General features: G+C 39.7%; 2 protein-coding genes across 4 annotated transcripts in view; both read left to right on the top strand.

The window, feature by feature from the left end:
• The window catches only part of vps13d (vacuolar protein sorting 13 homolog D), a 66,305-nt gene extending 65,494 nt beyond the window's left edge, over positions 1-811 (top strand). For all 3 annotated transcript variants that reach the window (XM_062426599.1, XM_062426600.1, XM_062426598.1), the window contains exon 69: positions 643-811. In XM_062426599.1, the coding sequence (XP_062282583.1) occupies positions 643-774 (132 nt within the window). In that variant the 3' untranslated portion in view covers positions 775-811. The remainder of the gene's footprint in view (positions 1-642) is intronic.
• Positions 812-3,734: 2,923 nt separating this feature from the next.
• On the top strand, positions 3,735-10,313 carry tpx2 (TPX2 microtubule nucleation factor). The gene is made up of 15 exons (XM_062427384.1): positions 3,735-3,846; positions 4,220-4,342; positions 5,078-5,204; positions 5,395-5,448; positions 5,589-5,689; positions 5,829-5,947; positions 6,074-6,176; positions 6,287-6,425; positions 7,335-7,386; positions 7,508-7,600; positions 7,718-7,891; positions 7,988-8,134; positions 8,222-8,333; positions 8,598-8,764; positions 9,957-10,313. Exons 1-15 carry the CDS (start codon positions 3,741-3,743, stop codon positions 10,065-10,067), a joined length of 1,728 nt encoding a protein of 575 aa, XP_062283368.1. The 5' UTR covers positions 3,735-3,740; the 3' UTR covers positions 10,068-10,313.
• The last annotated feature ends 3,496 nt before the right edge of the window (positions 10,314-13,809 follow it).

Genomic DNA, 13,809 nt, shown 5'->3' with positions numbered 1-13,809 from the left:
GCTCATGTCCCGCAAACAGCTTTTATTTTATTCTAATTGGATAACGCTGCTGTCAGGTGGAAACCTTTTAACTCCATATTTGTTTTGGACATACTAGTGACCATAATTATCAACATAAAGATAATCGGTCAAACATTGTGTCGTATTTCTGTACACAAACGCACCCTTTTTTTTTCTTCCATCATTGAGGGCCTCTTTCTGCTCAAGGGCCCTGGGCTTTCTCAGATTGCCTGTATGGAAGATCCCGCCATGACAAACACTCATATTTTTTGAAGAGGTAGTTCCTGTGGTTCATCTTGTTCATCTTCAAAAAAAACACAAACAACAAGACAACTACAGAATAACTACCACTGTTATAAAAATCCATTTTTTTGACATTTTTGTTCTGATTCATAATCTTGAAAGTTAAGTTGAGCCGGAGTTGTGTCCTCCGGCTGGAAAATAGAAATGATCACAGCTTCACTTTCACTCAGAAAACACTGATTACATACAGAAATGATTGGTGCTGTAGTTATGCATCACCTCGCACATAACAAAGGTGGTGAAAGATGGTGAGCTCTGATTGGTCAGACTCCATGATGGACTAATGTGACGGAGTGAGCATCACTAAATCCTGATCCCATCCTCTGTGTTTCTCCACAGGTCCACGTGAAGAGCGAGAATCTGGCCATCAAAATCTCCCAAGAAATCAACTACGCCAAGAGTCTGTACTACGAGCAGCAGCTCATGTTGCCCGCCAGCGACAACGAAGACTGCCTACTGCTGGAGTCCTGATCACATGACTCCTCTTGTTCCACATAAAGTGTAAAAAGGTGCCTGAAGAAGTTCAAACTTTCCTTAAACACACAGAGGGTGATGGCTTTTATTGGATTTTGTAGGGTTTTTTTAAAAATCATGTGTTTGACAAACAACACTAAAGGTAACAGTCAAACACCTGTGCACTTTGTCTAGTCACATGATGTTTGACAAATGACATACATGTACATGACAGAAAACACATATGCAAGACAGTGTTTAGTGTGACTGTGTATATGTAGAAATACATTGGCACTGGTTCTCTGTGTTTATATGACTGCTGGTGGCAGCAGATGTACACATCCTACGTGTGTTCTATGTTTGTGAATAGACTGAAATGTAAATAGAGCTACATACCAATACCATAAAGCAGTGTATGCATACTGTATTAATTATGAAGCAGAAGCTGATATAATGTGAAATGTAACAAACTGCCTTTACTTAGTCTTTTTTTTTTTTTTTTTTTTTTTTTGAGGGGGGGAGTAAGGAGGGAGGATGAATTGCACTGACACAGGGGAGAGGAGGGGAGGGGGACACACACAGCCCCCCCTTCCCCAGCCCCACCTCACACACACAAACAAACACTGGAGCTGCCTGTCACTGTCTCTCTGCCTTTTACAATCACAGACCAGGTCCAGGTCTCTACTTTTATTTAACAAGTCTTTTTTTAAATAACCCCTCTAACAGACAGTGTGGACTTCTTTCAGACCAGACTTGTAAAGAGCTTTGGGTTTCGGGGGTTTGGTGTCAGATGAGATTTTTTTTTGAGATGAGATGGAGTCGTGTTCAGGTGCTGGAGCGGAGTTCAGTTCAGGCTCAGTCTGTGTTCCTGTTAAAAAACCCTTCACACTGACACTGCTTCAAAATAAAGCATCACAACTGCAGCACTCACTGTGTGGGATCTGTTATTTCCACTGATACCAAATCAGATGTACTTTTTCAACTTGTGTTGGCTCATTCTCCTCAGTTAATTAAGTTTAAGATTTTTATCTCATCTTCTTTGTCGTGTCTTTGTATTTAGTTTTAGGACTTACATGGAAATCTAATCACATTTTAGGTCATTTATGCAGAAGTAGAGCAAATCCTAAATGATTCAGAAACTTTCATCGTTCTGTACACAGAAGAAAACATCACAGTGAACAAGAAGAAAGTGGAAGGGGACTTCCAGCTGTTGGACAGAGAATTTTGAGACCAATACATTTCATAATTATAGCAGAAACTTTTATATATAGAGCATCTAAGCAGCGACAAACTCTGAGTAGACACATGCAAGAAAGCCCAAACTGAACTATGAAGATAAAAATGGTACTACAAAGTATATATATAAGACTATAGAAAAAAACAAATGTGTGTGAGCATAGGAGGGCCACCAACATCCAGATGTGTTGTGTAGCAGCATACTGCAGACTGGGAGGAAACTGCCTGAGAGATTCAGTTCAGGGCAAATGTAGAACGGAAAGCTGTTTGATATTGACTTCACTTTACTTCCCTTTTCAAAGCTGTTCCTGTGGCTTTGAGGAATCTGATTAAAGGAACATTACAATGTTCATCTGTAATACCTGCATCGGCTACCTTGTTTATTGATCATTTGTTTTTATACAAATCAAAACATGTCAAATTTATAATAATTAGGGCCTAACTGATCATGGATTTTCGGGGCAGATGCCAATACCGATATTAGGGAGTAAAACAATTCTGATATCAATATATCAGCTGATGTGTACATGAATAAAGAAAAACAATCAAATATATATAAAATGCTGCCTATAGAACAAATATTGGACAATATGCCCATACCAATATATCTGTGATTGGCCAATATTAATAGACCGATAAATCTGTCAGGCTCTAGTAGTAATATTTTGATTATGGTACATTTTACATACAAAAATGTAAAGTTTTGTAGCAGTTAAAAATGACTTTTCTTGGTCCTAAAAAAACTGGAAAACTGAAGTGCCTACAGACTCTGAACTACATTATATCTTGATGAACCCCCTTAAAGTTCATTTGATTTATGTTTTGTTTGTCAAATATGCTACTTGGAATTATTGTTATATTGTACTATTTGTTATTGGACAACGTTTATTGAAGAAAGGGGAAAAAAAAATGACTTCCCTTTTGTAAAATTGACTGTCCAGTTTACTTCCTCTCAAAACATGCTTTATTTCCCTTCTTTGTTACTGATATGCTCGATTGTCTGAATAACTTAACTCTACTCAATATTTTACACCCCTATCGAAAGTGTTATCAAATAAAATGCTTCACATTAAATCCATGTGCACACATTTCCACGTACACGTTTGTTTTTACGTTCGTGGCCACGCTAAACGGGATGACTTGGTATGAGCCATAGGGTATGAGCCAATGAGCGGCGAGCTGAGGAACACGGCCTCAGCGATTGGACGATTTAAAACGGACGACATTCAAACAGTTAACGTAAGCTCATAGCTTCAGCAGGTCTGCGCTGTACGGACGCGGTAAGAGCAACAACAAACCTTATTTATTTTATTCTCCTATTCTATTTTTTTTAAACGAATGTGAGCTAAACTAGATAATAACGCAATGTAGAAACATTCCTTTTGTATTAACTCGAATAATTTGACAGTTGAACCCAAACAGTTACGTGTATAAAGAGGCTATTGGTTTAATGTTAACCTAAGGTAACGTTAGCAGTAACTGGTAGTAGTTTCTCAAACATGAACTTATCGTACAGCTTGCTTAATAAGAAAAACTTACGCCGAAAGACAATTCAGTAATACTGAACTACGCTATGTTGTTGTTTCTGTTTTTTCCATCTTGTGAACGTTAGCTACGTTCAAAGTTGTTACGTTAGGTCATTGTTATGGTTGCCTATCGTAGAAACAACTTTGTGTATATATGTATAAGTTAACTAACACCCACATTTGTGTTGTATTTCATCGTTAGTTAGTAAAAAAAAGTGAGGAATGGCTGACGAAAGCCCGAGTGGAGATGGTAGCCGTTATGAATTCGACGCCCCGTCCTACGTGACTGACTTTGACCAGTTGGAGACCAGCGATGATACTTGGTTTGGTAAGTGTTCGTGTTAGTGGTTAAACTATTGTTACGTTCCATTAAACATCTATCAGATCTTTGTTTTGACTGCAGCATCCTCCTAAATACTGAAAGCTAACGTTACTCGCTATTGTGTATGGCTAACCCTGCTAAGCTTAGCATTGACATCAAAGTTAGTTATCAGGGCAAAAGCTGGTGGACAAAATAACAAAGACATTACATTCATACAGTACAGGAGTCTATAAGTCATCAATGTTGTGGCGAAGCTACAAAGGAAGAAAAACAACTACAGAGGAAGCCAACACCCCAGTTTGCAGCTCACAGAGATAACATGAGTTTTCTCCCCAAGCAACCATTATGATTCAATATCTTGTTTGTCTCTTTGATGCAGAACAAAAAGCTTCTATAGGAGATGGTCACCTTTTCACTCCTATGAGAAATATGGAGCAAGAGGTCAGTGAAGAGGAACCCAAAGCCATTGAAGTCCCTCAAGTCCAGGATGTTGAAGACGAAGGTTAGTATTCTTTAGATTATTGGTAGTATGCACTCTATATCTTCTGTTGGACACCAGCTTTCTGCAACTGACAGGTAGTTTTTTTCCCTGTATTTCATAAAGCTTGTTGGTGTTAATATTAGAGCCTGACCAATATATCAGTCAGCTAATCTAACACTAGCATTGCGTCCAGGAATTGTCAGAGGTAGACTCCAAATGTAAATGATTATTGATTTCTGAATTACTGGATATTTGTCATTTTGGGGTTTTTTTTGGCCAGGTGAGGGTTCCCATTGTCCTGGTGGCCTGTACTATTCTAGGGGAAACTCTGGTTTACTATAAAACAAGAATATCTTATCTACAGTGAGACCAAAGTGTGTTGTGGAGACAGCAGGGTTACCTGTTGTAGGTTACAGATTATTTACTGTTGAAGGCTTCAGTTTAATTGTTAGACATGTCCAACACATCTAGTCTGATCTAATAAAGCTGGAAGATGTGCAGCTGTTTACTGTGTGATGCACATTACCATGGCAACAATCACATTTATAACGGAGTAACTGTTTTAATGTTAGATGAAAATAGTTTTCTGTATCATAGAGTTCAATTTTTTAAAAATCCCCAAAACATGTTATTTGTGGAGGGGGTTAGGGCTCAAACATTTGCATACATCTGTGTTAATGGTTCAGTCTTTTGTAACCGAGTTAAGTTCTCCAGACTTGGTTAATGTGTACTCATATGGACTGGTTGGTATTTCAGGTCCCAGTACTTCAGGCACATCAGCAGCTCCAAACATAGTCACATGTTGGGGTGGTGGAACCTCTGCTCATGGTGGTGCCAAACCAAAGACCAGGTCCTCTAGTCGGCCCCCTGCACAACAACGCAGGTACAGTCCCAGTCATCACTCCTCATATACTCATGTGACACTGACTATACTTTATACTTTATTGAATATCAGTAACACACAGCGATGAGTAATTGGTGCTGGAAAAAGTATTGTGTGTCTAGTCCACGCCTGTGCGATCCTGTGCTGTGTGGAGGGTCTGTTTACTTACCTGCAGTTTGTCCACTTTCAGGGTGTCGAAACGCAAAGCAGAAACGAGCGCTCCAGAACAACCAGTAGTCAAAAAGTAAGTTAGATGTTCTCCTGTTACATTTCTGCAGAAAACTTCAAATATCTGGAATATTTCCATTTTAAATGAGAAGCTCAAATGGAAAAGCAAGTAAAAGCTTTTTAATGTTTACTGATAATTCTTTTGATGTGTGATAGCTCTGTAGATGATGAGCTGGAGCGCATCAAGAACCTCCAGAAGGAGGTGGCACTGCGACGCAAGAAGAACGAAGCCAGCTACAAAGCTGCTCTGGCAGGCAGTGAGTAGACATTACTGCAGTTATTAAATACACCTGACCACAACCTTTTTATTGAGTCTTAGTTAAGATTAGTTACCATTTACAAGATCTGAAAGTTGTGATTGATAATTGTCTGTGTTTGAATCACTTTTTCTTTCAGTGCCACCACCCAAAAAAATGGCCCTGTCCACAACTGTACCTGAAGAGTTCCATTTAAGCACAAGCAGTCGTACCAGGTCTGCATCCAAAAGAGCCCAAAAAGAAGCAGATTCTTCTTGCGTGAGTTATACTAACTGTACTCTAATGATGACATATTTAAATCATTAAATATGACTTTTGGTCTGTAAAAAGTGTTAACAATATACATTTTACTCACTTTGTTTTATGACATTGTGTCTCCTGCAGCGGGGAGCAGCTACTTATGTTCCCATGGCCCAGGCTATACAACAGTATGAGAAACGAATCCCAGACCGCTACCATCTGCCCAGTCGCCAGAATCTGGTGAAAGGTGTGCAAGAGATGGCATATATTTATTAACAATAAAAAAGTCTTCAGATTGTTAGAGCCCTAACACTCCATCACACAGCTTCTAATGTTTGTCTGTTTGTTTTTAATCAGGGCCATGCCCAGTAAAGGGCAACCACCTGAAGCTCACCCAGCCTCACTCCCCACACCTGATGACCCGCCAACGAAGCCGGCCAACCGGTGCTAAGAGCAGCGAAGACCTGGAGGTTGAAGAGGTGGAGAAACTTCAGAAGTATGAGACTTCACTTTATTTGGATACTTATTTGAGGAGAGCCTGCACATTCCATTTCAGTATCATCTTATATTGTCACAGATATCTCCAAATGTCAAGTTATTGATGCCCAATCACAGAATGAATTGTTCTGTGAGGTTCCTCAAGGTCTTGGAGGAATTTTGAACCAGCGCTCTAGCCTACAGTGTAAGGCTGCTCAATTAATCGAAATTTGATCGTGATTACGATTTTTGGGGCCAAACGATGTCAAAACTAGTAAAATCGGGGGGAAACGATTTTTTGTCATTTTTCCTGCAAAAAGTCGCGCATGCGTATTTCCGTCCCTCCCCCACAGCGTGCAGCAGTGTACAGCTGCCAACACTTCTGTTTTTCCCGGGTTTCTCCAGTATTTTAGACCCGTCTCCCGCCGCTCCCCCGTTGTGTTTTTTCTCCCTGGAAGTTCCCGTAATTTACAGCCCCAGCTTTGTTTGTTAATAATAATGAGAGCGCACAATAACAAAGGTTTTATTTTGAAAGCTTAGACCGGAAGCCGCCGCAGCTCCGTTAGTTTGACAGAAGCTCAAACACACGGCGAAACTGTAAATAAAAGTGCACAGTTTCCAGCCTGCATCAGACAAGGCTGAGTTTACTGGCTAATTATTAAAAACCAGGATGTGTTGTGTGAACTATCATCATCACTAATATCTCTGCACATGTTCTGCAGAAAATTAATTAAGCCGAATGGACAATAAATGCAGCATGTTTCTAAAGTTAAAAAAAGATTGTTTTAATAATCGTGATTTCAATTTTGACCCAAATAATCATGATTATGATATTTTCCATAATCGAGCAGCCCTAGTACATTGCCTTCCTGTCAGATAAAGCATTGAATGTTAGGGGCTGTTTACTGACGTTGTGTTTAAATCACAGGAATAAATTCAAGGCCAATCCAAAGCCCAAGAAGATCCTGGAGAAAGTAGTGGTGAGTTTAAATCCTGCTGCAACATATCTGTCAAATGAATAAGTTGTTTATGAGAGAATGTAAAGCTTTTAAAGTCATTTCCATGTGTGAAAGCAGCATAAAGACTTGTTCCTATCAACAGGGAGTTCCAGAGAAGAAAACCGTGCTGCCGACTGTGCCAGAGTCTCCAGCTTTTGCGCTCAAGAACAGGGTCCGTGTGGACAAGGTTGAGGAGGTAAGGACACATTTAGCCGCTCACTCAATAGACCTACTGAGTTGAGCAGATTCACGATAATGAGGTGGAAGGGTTCAGTTACTTTTAAGCTAAAAGTTAAATTTTTTGTCTCTTCAGGTGAAACCACCCTCACCAGTCAAGGCCCCCCCAGTCCCTCACTTTGGGCTGCCCTTCCAGCCCCGGCTGCCAGAGAAACACCACGTGGAGGTGCGTCCTTTCTCATTTGAGGAGAGGGAGAGAGAGAGGAGGGTGCTGAAAGAGAAGAAGCTGCAGGAGAATCGAAATGAAGAGGTAGAGTCACACTTCAACCCAACCTGCGTCCTCACACCTCAGGATAAACAAGTTAACACAACCAGTATGTCCCATGTTTTCTTTCAACCTCTCCAGGTGCCAGAGTTTAAGGCCCAGCTCCTGCCGTGCTTCGACACAGTGGTCCTCCCTGTGAAGGTAAAGGTGGAGCCCACCAAGCCTAAACCCTTCACACTGCTGACTGACGAACGCAGCAGTGTGAAGAGCAGCCAGCAGGAAAATCTGGTACGACACTCAACACACAAGAAGAGCATTTATCAATCACTCTTTAGCATTCCATAGACATTGAAACATGACCTCTGTGCCCTGCAGGTGAAAGAGGAGCAGAAGCGGCAGGAGGAAGCAGCAGCATTCAAAGCCAGGCCCAACCTGGTCACTCACAAAGAGCCTTTCCAGCCCAAACTGGAGCATCGGACTATAATGGGTTAGTGTGCCTTTATTAGATCAGTTATTAAAATCTTATCTAAAGGCAGATGCTCTTAGTGACATCAAGGTTCAGTCATTTTCTAAACAGCTGCTCACTGTAGCTTATTTTCAGCTAATATAGCAAGTGTCATAGGATGAATATTGTCTACAGTTAATTTCTAAGGCTGAGCTGTTCTCCAGCATGGTGGAACTCACAGCCATACTGTTGAACTTCACTGCCATCTTGTTGCTGCATTGTCTGAAAGTGTTCATTCTTCCACAGCTGTAGCGCCCTTTGAGCTGGCGACAGACCGGAGGGCCAGGGAGTGGGAGGAGAGCAAGCAGCTGGCCAGTGAAAAGGAGACACACAGGGCCATGGTGGATGAGGACAGGAGAAGAGAGGAGGAGCAGCGGGTGAGGGAGGAGATTGTCAGGCTCCGCCATGAACAGGTAACAGCAAAACAACACATTCACTCATTTGATTTAGATTTAATCAGACAGTGTCTGAGGTTCAGATCAGAGCTGCTGTTCCTCAGGAAGTAGAGCGGGTCGTACACAGACACACACACAGTGCTCCCGAAGTCTCTGCCGTCACTGTGTGAATAATGAGCTTCTCCTGATGAGCAGGCAGCTTGCACGGCGGCAGCCTGTGCCATCAGTGTGTATGTGCAGTCAGCAAACAAAATAAAAGTTAGGATTCATTAAAAAACATCAGATAATAAAGCGTTGAAATCTCTAAGAAGAGTGAAAGGTTCTTCTTAGAGATTCATTCTGATGTGTAACGTATGTGAAAGCAGAGTTGTCAGTGTTGGTGTGTAGCTGACAGAAATTTCAGGTCAAGTATTTATTGGATTTCTATGAGATGTGAGGTAGTTTAGAAGCTTTATAGCTGAATAACATGAGCTGTTCATTTCCTGTCTGGAAGGAAATCCATTCGACCTTTTCATACAGATAAGTCAGTACAGCACTGCTCATCACAGTGCACTCACTTTAACTGTTGAAGTGTAGCTGAGACAATCTCTTAATAAATGAGCAATATTAAGGATGACTGCACACTAGTTTTTACAGTTTAACAACAAGGAAGCCTGGTTTAATTCAAATGAATGTTTAAGTGTTGAATATGCTTCTAGAATAATCTGCTTTCAAGCTAAATGTCTGTGTACTTACAGTAATCATCTTTGATATTATTTGGGAACCTTCAAATCCTGATAAATGTAGTTATTTTAACAGCATGTCAACATGAACAGTAGTCAAATACACTTCATGCTGTGCTTTAGGTTACTGTAATAACTGTAGGAGCAGCACAATTAAACAGCCTGATTGTGTTCACTTGCTCACCTTTTAGTTAATTTGGTAATTTCCCTTGTTTAGTATGTGTGTGTGTGCTTCTACTGTGGGTCAGTAGGCTATGTAGTTAAATGTTTGTTTGTTTTATTAGTGTCGTTTGCTGAAATACGATCCAGAATCAGCACAGCTTTTATTTTGAAAATTGTCCAGAAGCTCTATGATGTGTGTGTGCTTGACTTCCTGTCCAGCTGAACACAGCTTCTGTTGAAAATAAACTCGGCATGTATTTAATGTCATCAATCAATTTACACAGTCTGATAGTTGTTGTTGTTTTTTTTCTTCCCTCCCTCTCCAGGTGCACAAGGCTCAGCCCATCAGACATTATAAACCTGTGCTACTGAAGAAGAGTGAGACTCCCCTCACTGTTCCAAAGTCTCCCAACTTTAGTGACCGCTTTGCACTGTGAGCTTGCCTTTTTATATTATTAACCTGTACCCGTTGTTGTCTGTACTATCTATTGTATTCTCCGTTTTTATGTTTTTTCTATGACATTCTTACCAAACCACTGTATAGCTGCATTGCTTTAATACAAATCTAACATGTGACAATTTAGAGTTTTTAAAGTTCAGGTTCATACAATGTGAACACTTTTACTTTTCCTCTTAAGAAAACTCTTTTGTTTTTTCCTCCAGTAAATAAACTGTATAAAGTTTTTATCCTTTTAATTCTTTGTTGTGTCTCTTTATGTGGGTTTAGGACATCTGCAAATTCTAAAATGTTCACAAACTTTGATCATTCTGTTCAAAGAAGAGAACATCACAGAAGTTCTAATACACAGCTGTTTGCTAGAGCTTGATTCATTCTAGTGTTCATATTGACTGAACAGGAACACTTAATAGAGAACTTCAAAGTACAAGCTAGCTTAGTAGTGAAAAATACTGAAATAGGCATCTTTAGCATGTTGCTTTCATTTCAAATGAGCTTCCAGATTTTCTTTTAACAGACTTCGTTCAGTCATTATGAAACAAACCTAATGTTCAGACTAGAGTATTAGAGCCACACTGAGTGCAAAATACAAATCTGTGCATGTCTAAGTACCAACAGGAGCTGTTATCATCACTGCAGATAGCTTCAGCTACGTTGTGAAATATTTCCTGTGTCACATTGTCTAAACATTAACACGTTTTCAGTAAGTACACTAAAACATTTTAGACTGGATCAACATCAAACCCAACACAAGGTTCCATTCTGCCTTAAAGTTTGGAGTTATTTGAAAATAAGATGAATCATTTGTTTTTTTCTCATGAATTGTGAAAATGTGTCTGAATATGAACAGTATGAAAGAGTTCAAATGAATTAAACCTTCAGTAAACATTTATTATACTCATGTTTAAGTTTTAATGATGTTCCTGTATGATGGAGTGTAAACTAAGATGTGTGAGCATTGTTAGATCATCTCAGTACACATTAAAAGCTGTCATCACATCTAAAGTGTATCTTTCATTTCATCTAGAAGTTATGACAGGAAGAAGTATAAAAGGTCAGTAGTATAATTGACTCTGTCCTGACACAGGAGTCATCAGACACCCTCCAAAAGTTAAAGACTGTGTAAAGTGAATTCAGACATGTTCTTCTAAACACATTAAATAGGTCATAAATGTATTTCTAAAAAAGGTGTAAAAAGCATTTCAACCATTTAGATTTGAATTGTGGAGCTAGGCTTCACAAACTGTTTCAACATTTCTGTGTCTGGATTTAATGGGCGGATGTGAAAATCACTGCCGCGTGTTTAGCATAAACCCGGCCCTGCTGCTGTAAAGGTATAAATACATTCAGTGCACACTACTACTACAGACCTGCCAACCTGGACGTATTTTGCGTACGCAATTTGACATTTAAATACGCTGGTACGACTCGCCTCTCTAAACTACACAAAAAGCTGACATGTGAATTCTGTGGGAAATGTCCACGTGCAGTACTCATGTCTGAAAGGGGTCCATGTCCCGCAGAAGTTGTTGATGAAATATCAATAACAGTGGCCATGCTTCCAACCCTATAAAGTCCCATATCATGCATTTTGCACAGTGTGCAATTATGATGAACATAAGCCACCAGGGAGCTGCAGGTAATATATAAATTAGCCCTGGTGATGTTGCTTATGTGCTGTAAGCCAATTTAATTATTACATTCTTGAAAACAAAAACATCTATTGCAATATACAAAATAAATTATTACCATTTTAATTAAATACATATTAAAATAATTTTAATTAAATAAGTATTGCAATAATTCAATGCAGTTAACTTGTGGCTGTCAGCACAGCTAAGGCACTGTGTGCAAAGCAATGGAGTTGCAAAAGTCTGCGGAAAAAGCTGCATGACACGAGTGGTACTCAAAATATTTTGCCAAGGTTGGCAGGTCTGCTACCAGTCTACAGTTAGATGAGTTAGCTGCCGAGCTAGCAGCTGAGTTAGCAGCAGAAAGCTCTCAGACCTAGCGTCCATGTTTCTGGTAGAGGTGGTGATTTTGATTGACAGGTGACACTTGGTAGGGGGCGGGGTTTTAGCGGACTCGGCGGGCACTCCCACAGTGTTTGGGAGCAGAGAAAGAGGCTGATCTTTACACAACTTTGAAGCCTAATTTCATATATTTGGCAGGGTGGTTAACAACACACCTTTCTGTGGTTATCAAACTTAGAACACATATTTATTCTTACTTTACACGGATACGGACACAGATTATTTAAGCCAATTCAGCATGTTTAATGTAACTGCAGTATAAGTGTATTCCCCACCACAATAACATGTGACAGTGCTACATTAACATCACATTTTTACCAGTGAATTGGAGAGGAGAGTAGTAAGTGGGCTGCTTATTAATGACATAAGTGACCACCTTGCAAAACTTTTTTAAAAAAAGTCAAAAGTCCAAAAGATAATGACACCAGTACATTTTATAAGACAGAACACCAGAAGCTATAGAAGCTTTTAAAGAGGATTTAAGGAAGCCAGGGCCACCAGCACAACAGCAGCAGGTTACTATGGAGTTAACTCCATAGTTACTACACACTCACATTTCTCAAGCATACATGTCATCAGCTCTGAGGAAAGGAACACAGTGACAGAGCTTCTTTAACTTTTGTACTGTGAAATGTTTCCAGTTACACAGACGTACAAGAAGGATTTGAGTATTAAACCTTTAGTTGTTTTTAATTGACAGTTTCTGATTTCCACGATGACATGATGTAATGGTTTTTGTCCATTACTGTTGCTTTCTCCTTACTAGTAATACATGTCTGTATATTTGTCCACACTTTACCAATTTACTGTGTCCTTATAGCGTATTAGCCAGTTATCATATAAGAAATGTTCTTTTCCTATATTTTCCAGTACATTAAGATGGTCTGTTTTACTGTGAGAAATACAGATGTTATAAGATGCTGAGTTTGTTTTTCATCTTCTTTCATCTACATGCTGTCACATAAACCATGTGTAAAAGTCTTATACCTCTGCAGTGCTGCCACATGAAGGGTAGATGATGTTTGGCACTGGAAGCTTTTTAAGGGATGTTAATGAAGTTTATTAACAAAGATAACTCAAGCTGAACCAAAGTTAATGAACAAACAAATGAAAGAAGCTGCCACCTATTTGAATTTGAGTTGCTCCCGTCTGGCCGCGGATCCGGATCACCTCGGTCCAGAACTCTTGTTACTGCTGCCATCAATGTCCTCAATGAGTGACCTGTGTGTTTTGTCTATTATTTGTGGAAGTTTTCATTGTTTATTGTATTTTATATGTGTTTGCTGATGGCTGTACCACAATTTGCCCCTCGCTCCATCACACCTGACTGGAACGTACCATCTACTGAGGTGAACTCGTTATCAAGCCCGTTGACAAGCTTCAGCTGCTTGATAATGAGTTAATAATTAGAATCAGGTGTGTTAGAGTGGTGGAGATACCTAAAACATACAGGACAGTAGCTCTCCAGTAGCAGGGCTGGAGAACACTGATCTAAGCAATAATTCATCTATGTAGTGAAGCTTTGAGACTCGAAGCACTAATCAGTCAGTTTGATGTATTTGAATGTTTCCAGGTGTGATTGGCTTCATGGATGGTCTCATTCTTATCACAGCTCCTTTAGTAAGTGAAGGACATTATGTGAATATGAAGTCTCTCCACAGCATTAATTAAACATTTAAAGCCATACCG

This window comes from Scomber scombrus, chromosome 10, assembly GCF_963691925.1.
Source record: "Scomber scombrus chromosome 10, fScoSco1.1, whole genome shotgun sequence".
In the NCBI taxonomy this organism is placed as follows: domain Eukaryota; kingdom Metazoa; phylum Chordata; class Actinopteri; order Scombriformes; family Scombridae; genus Scomber; species Scomber scombrus.
This window is presented reverse-complemented; position numbering and strand designations above follow the sequence as displayed.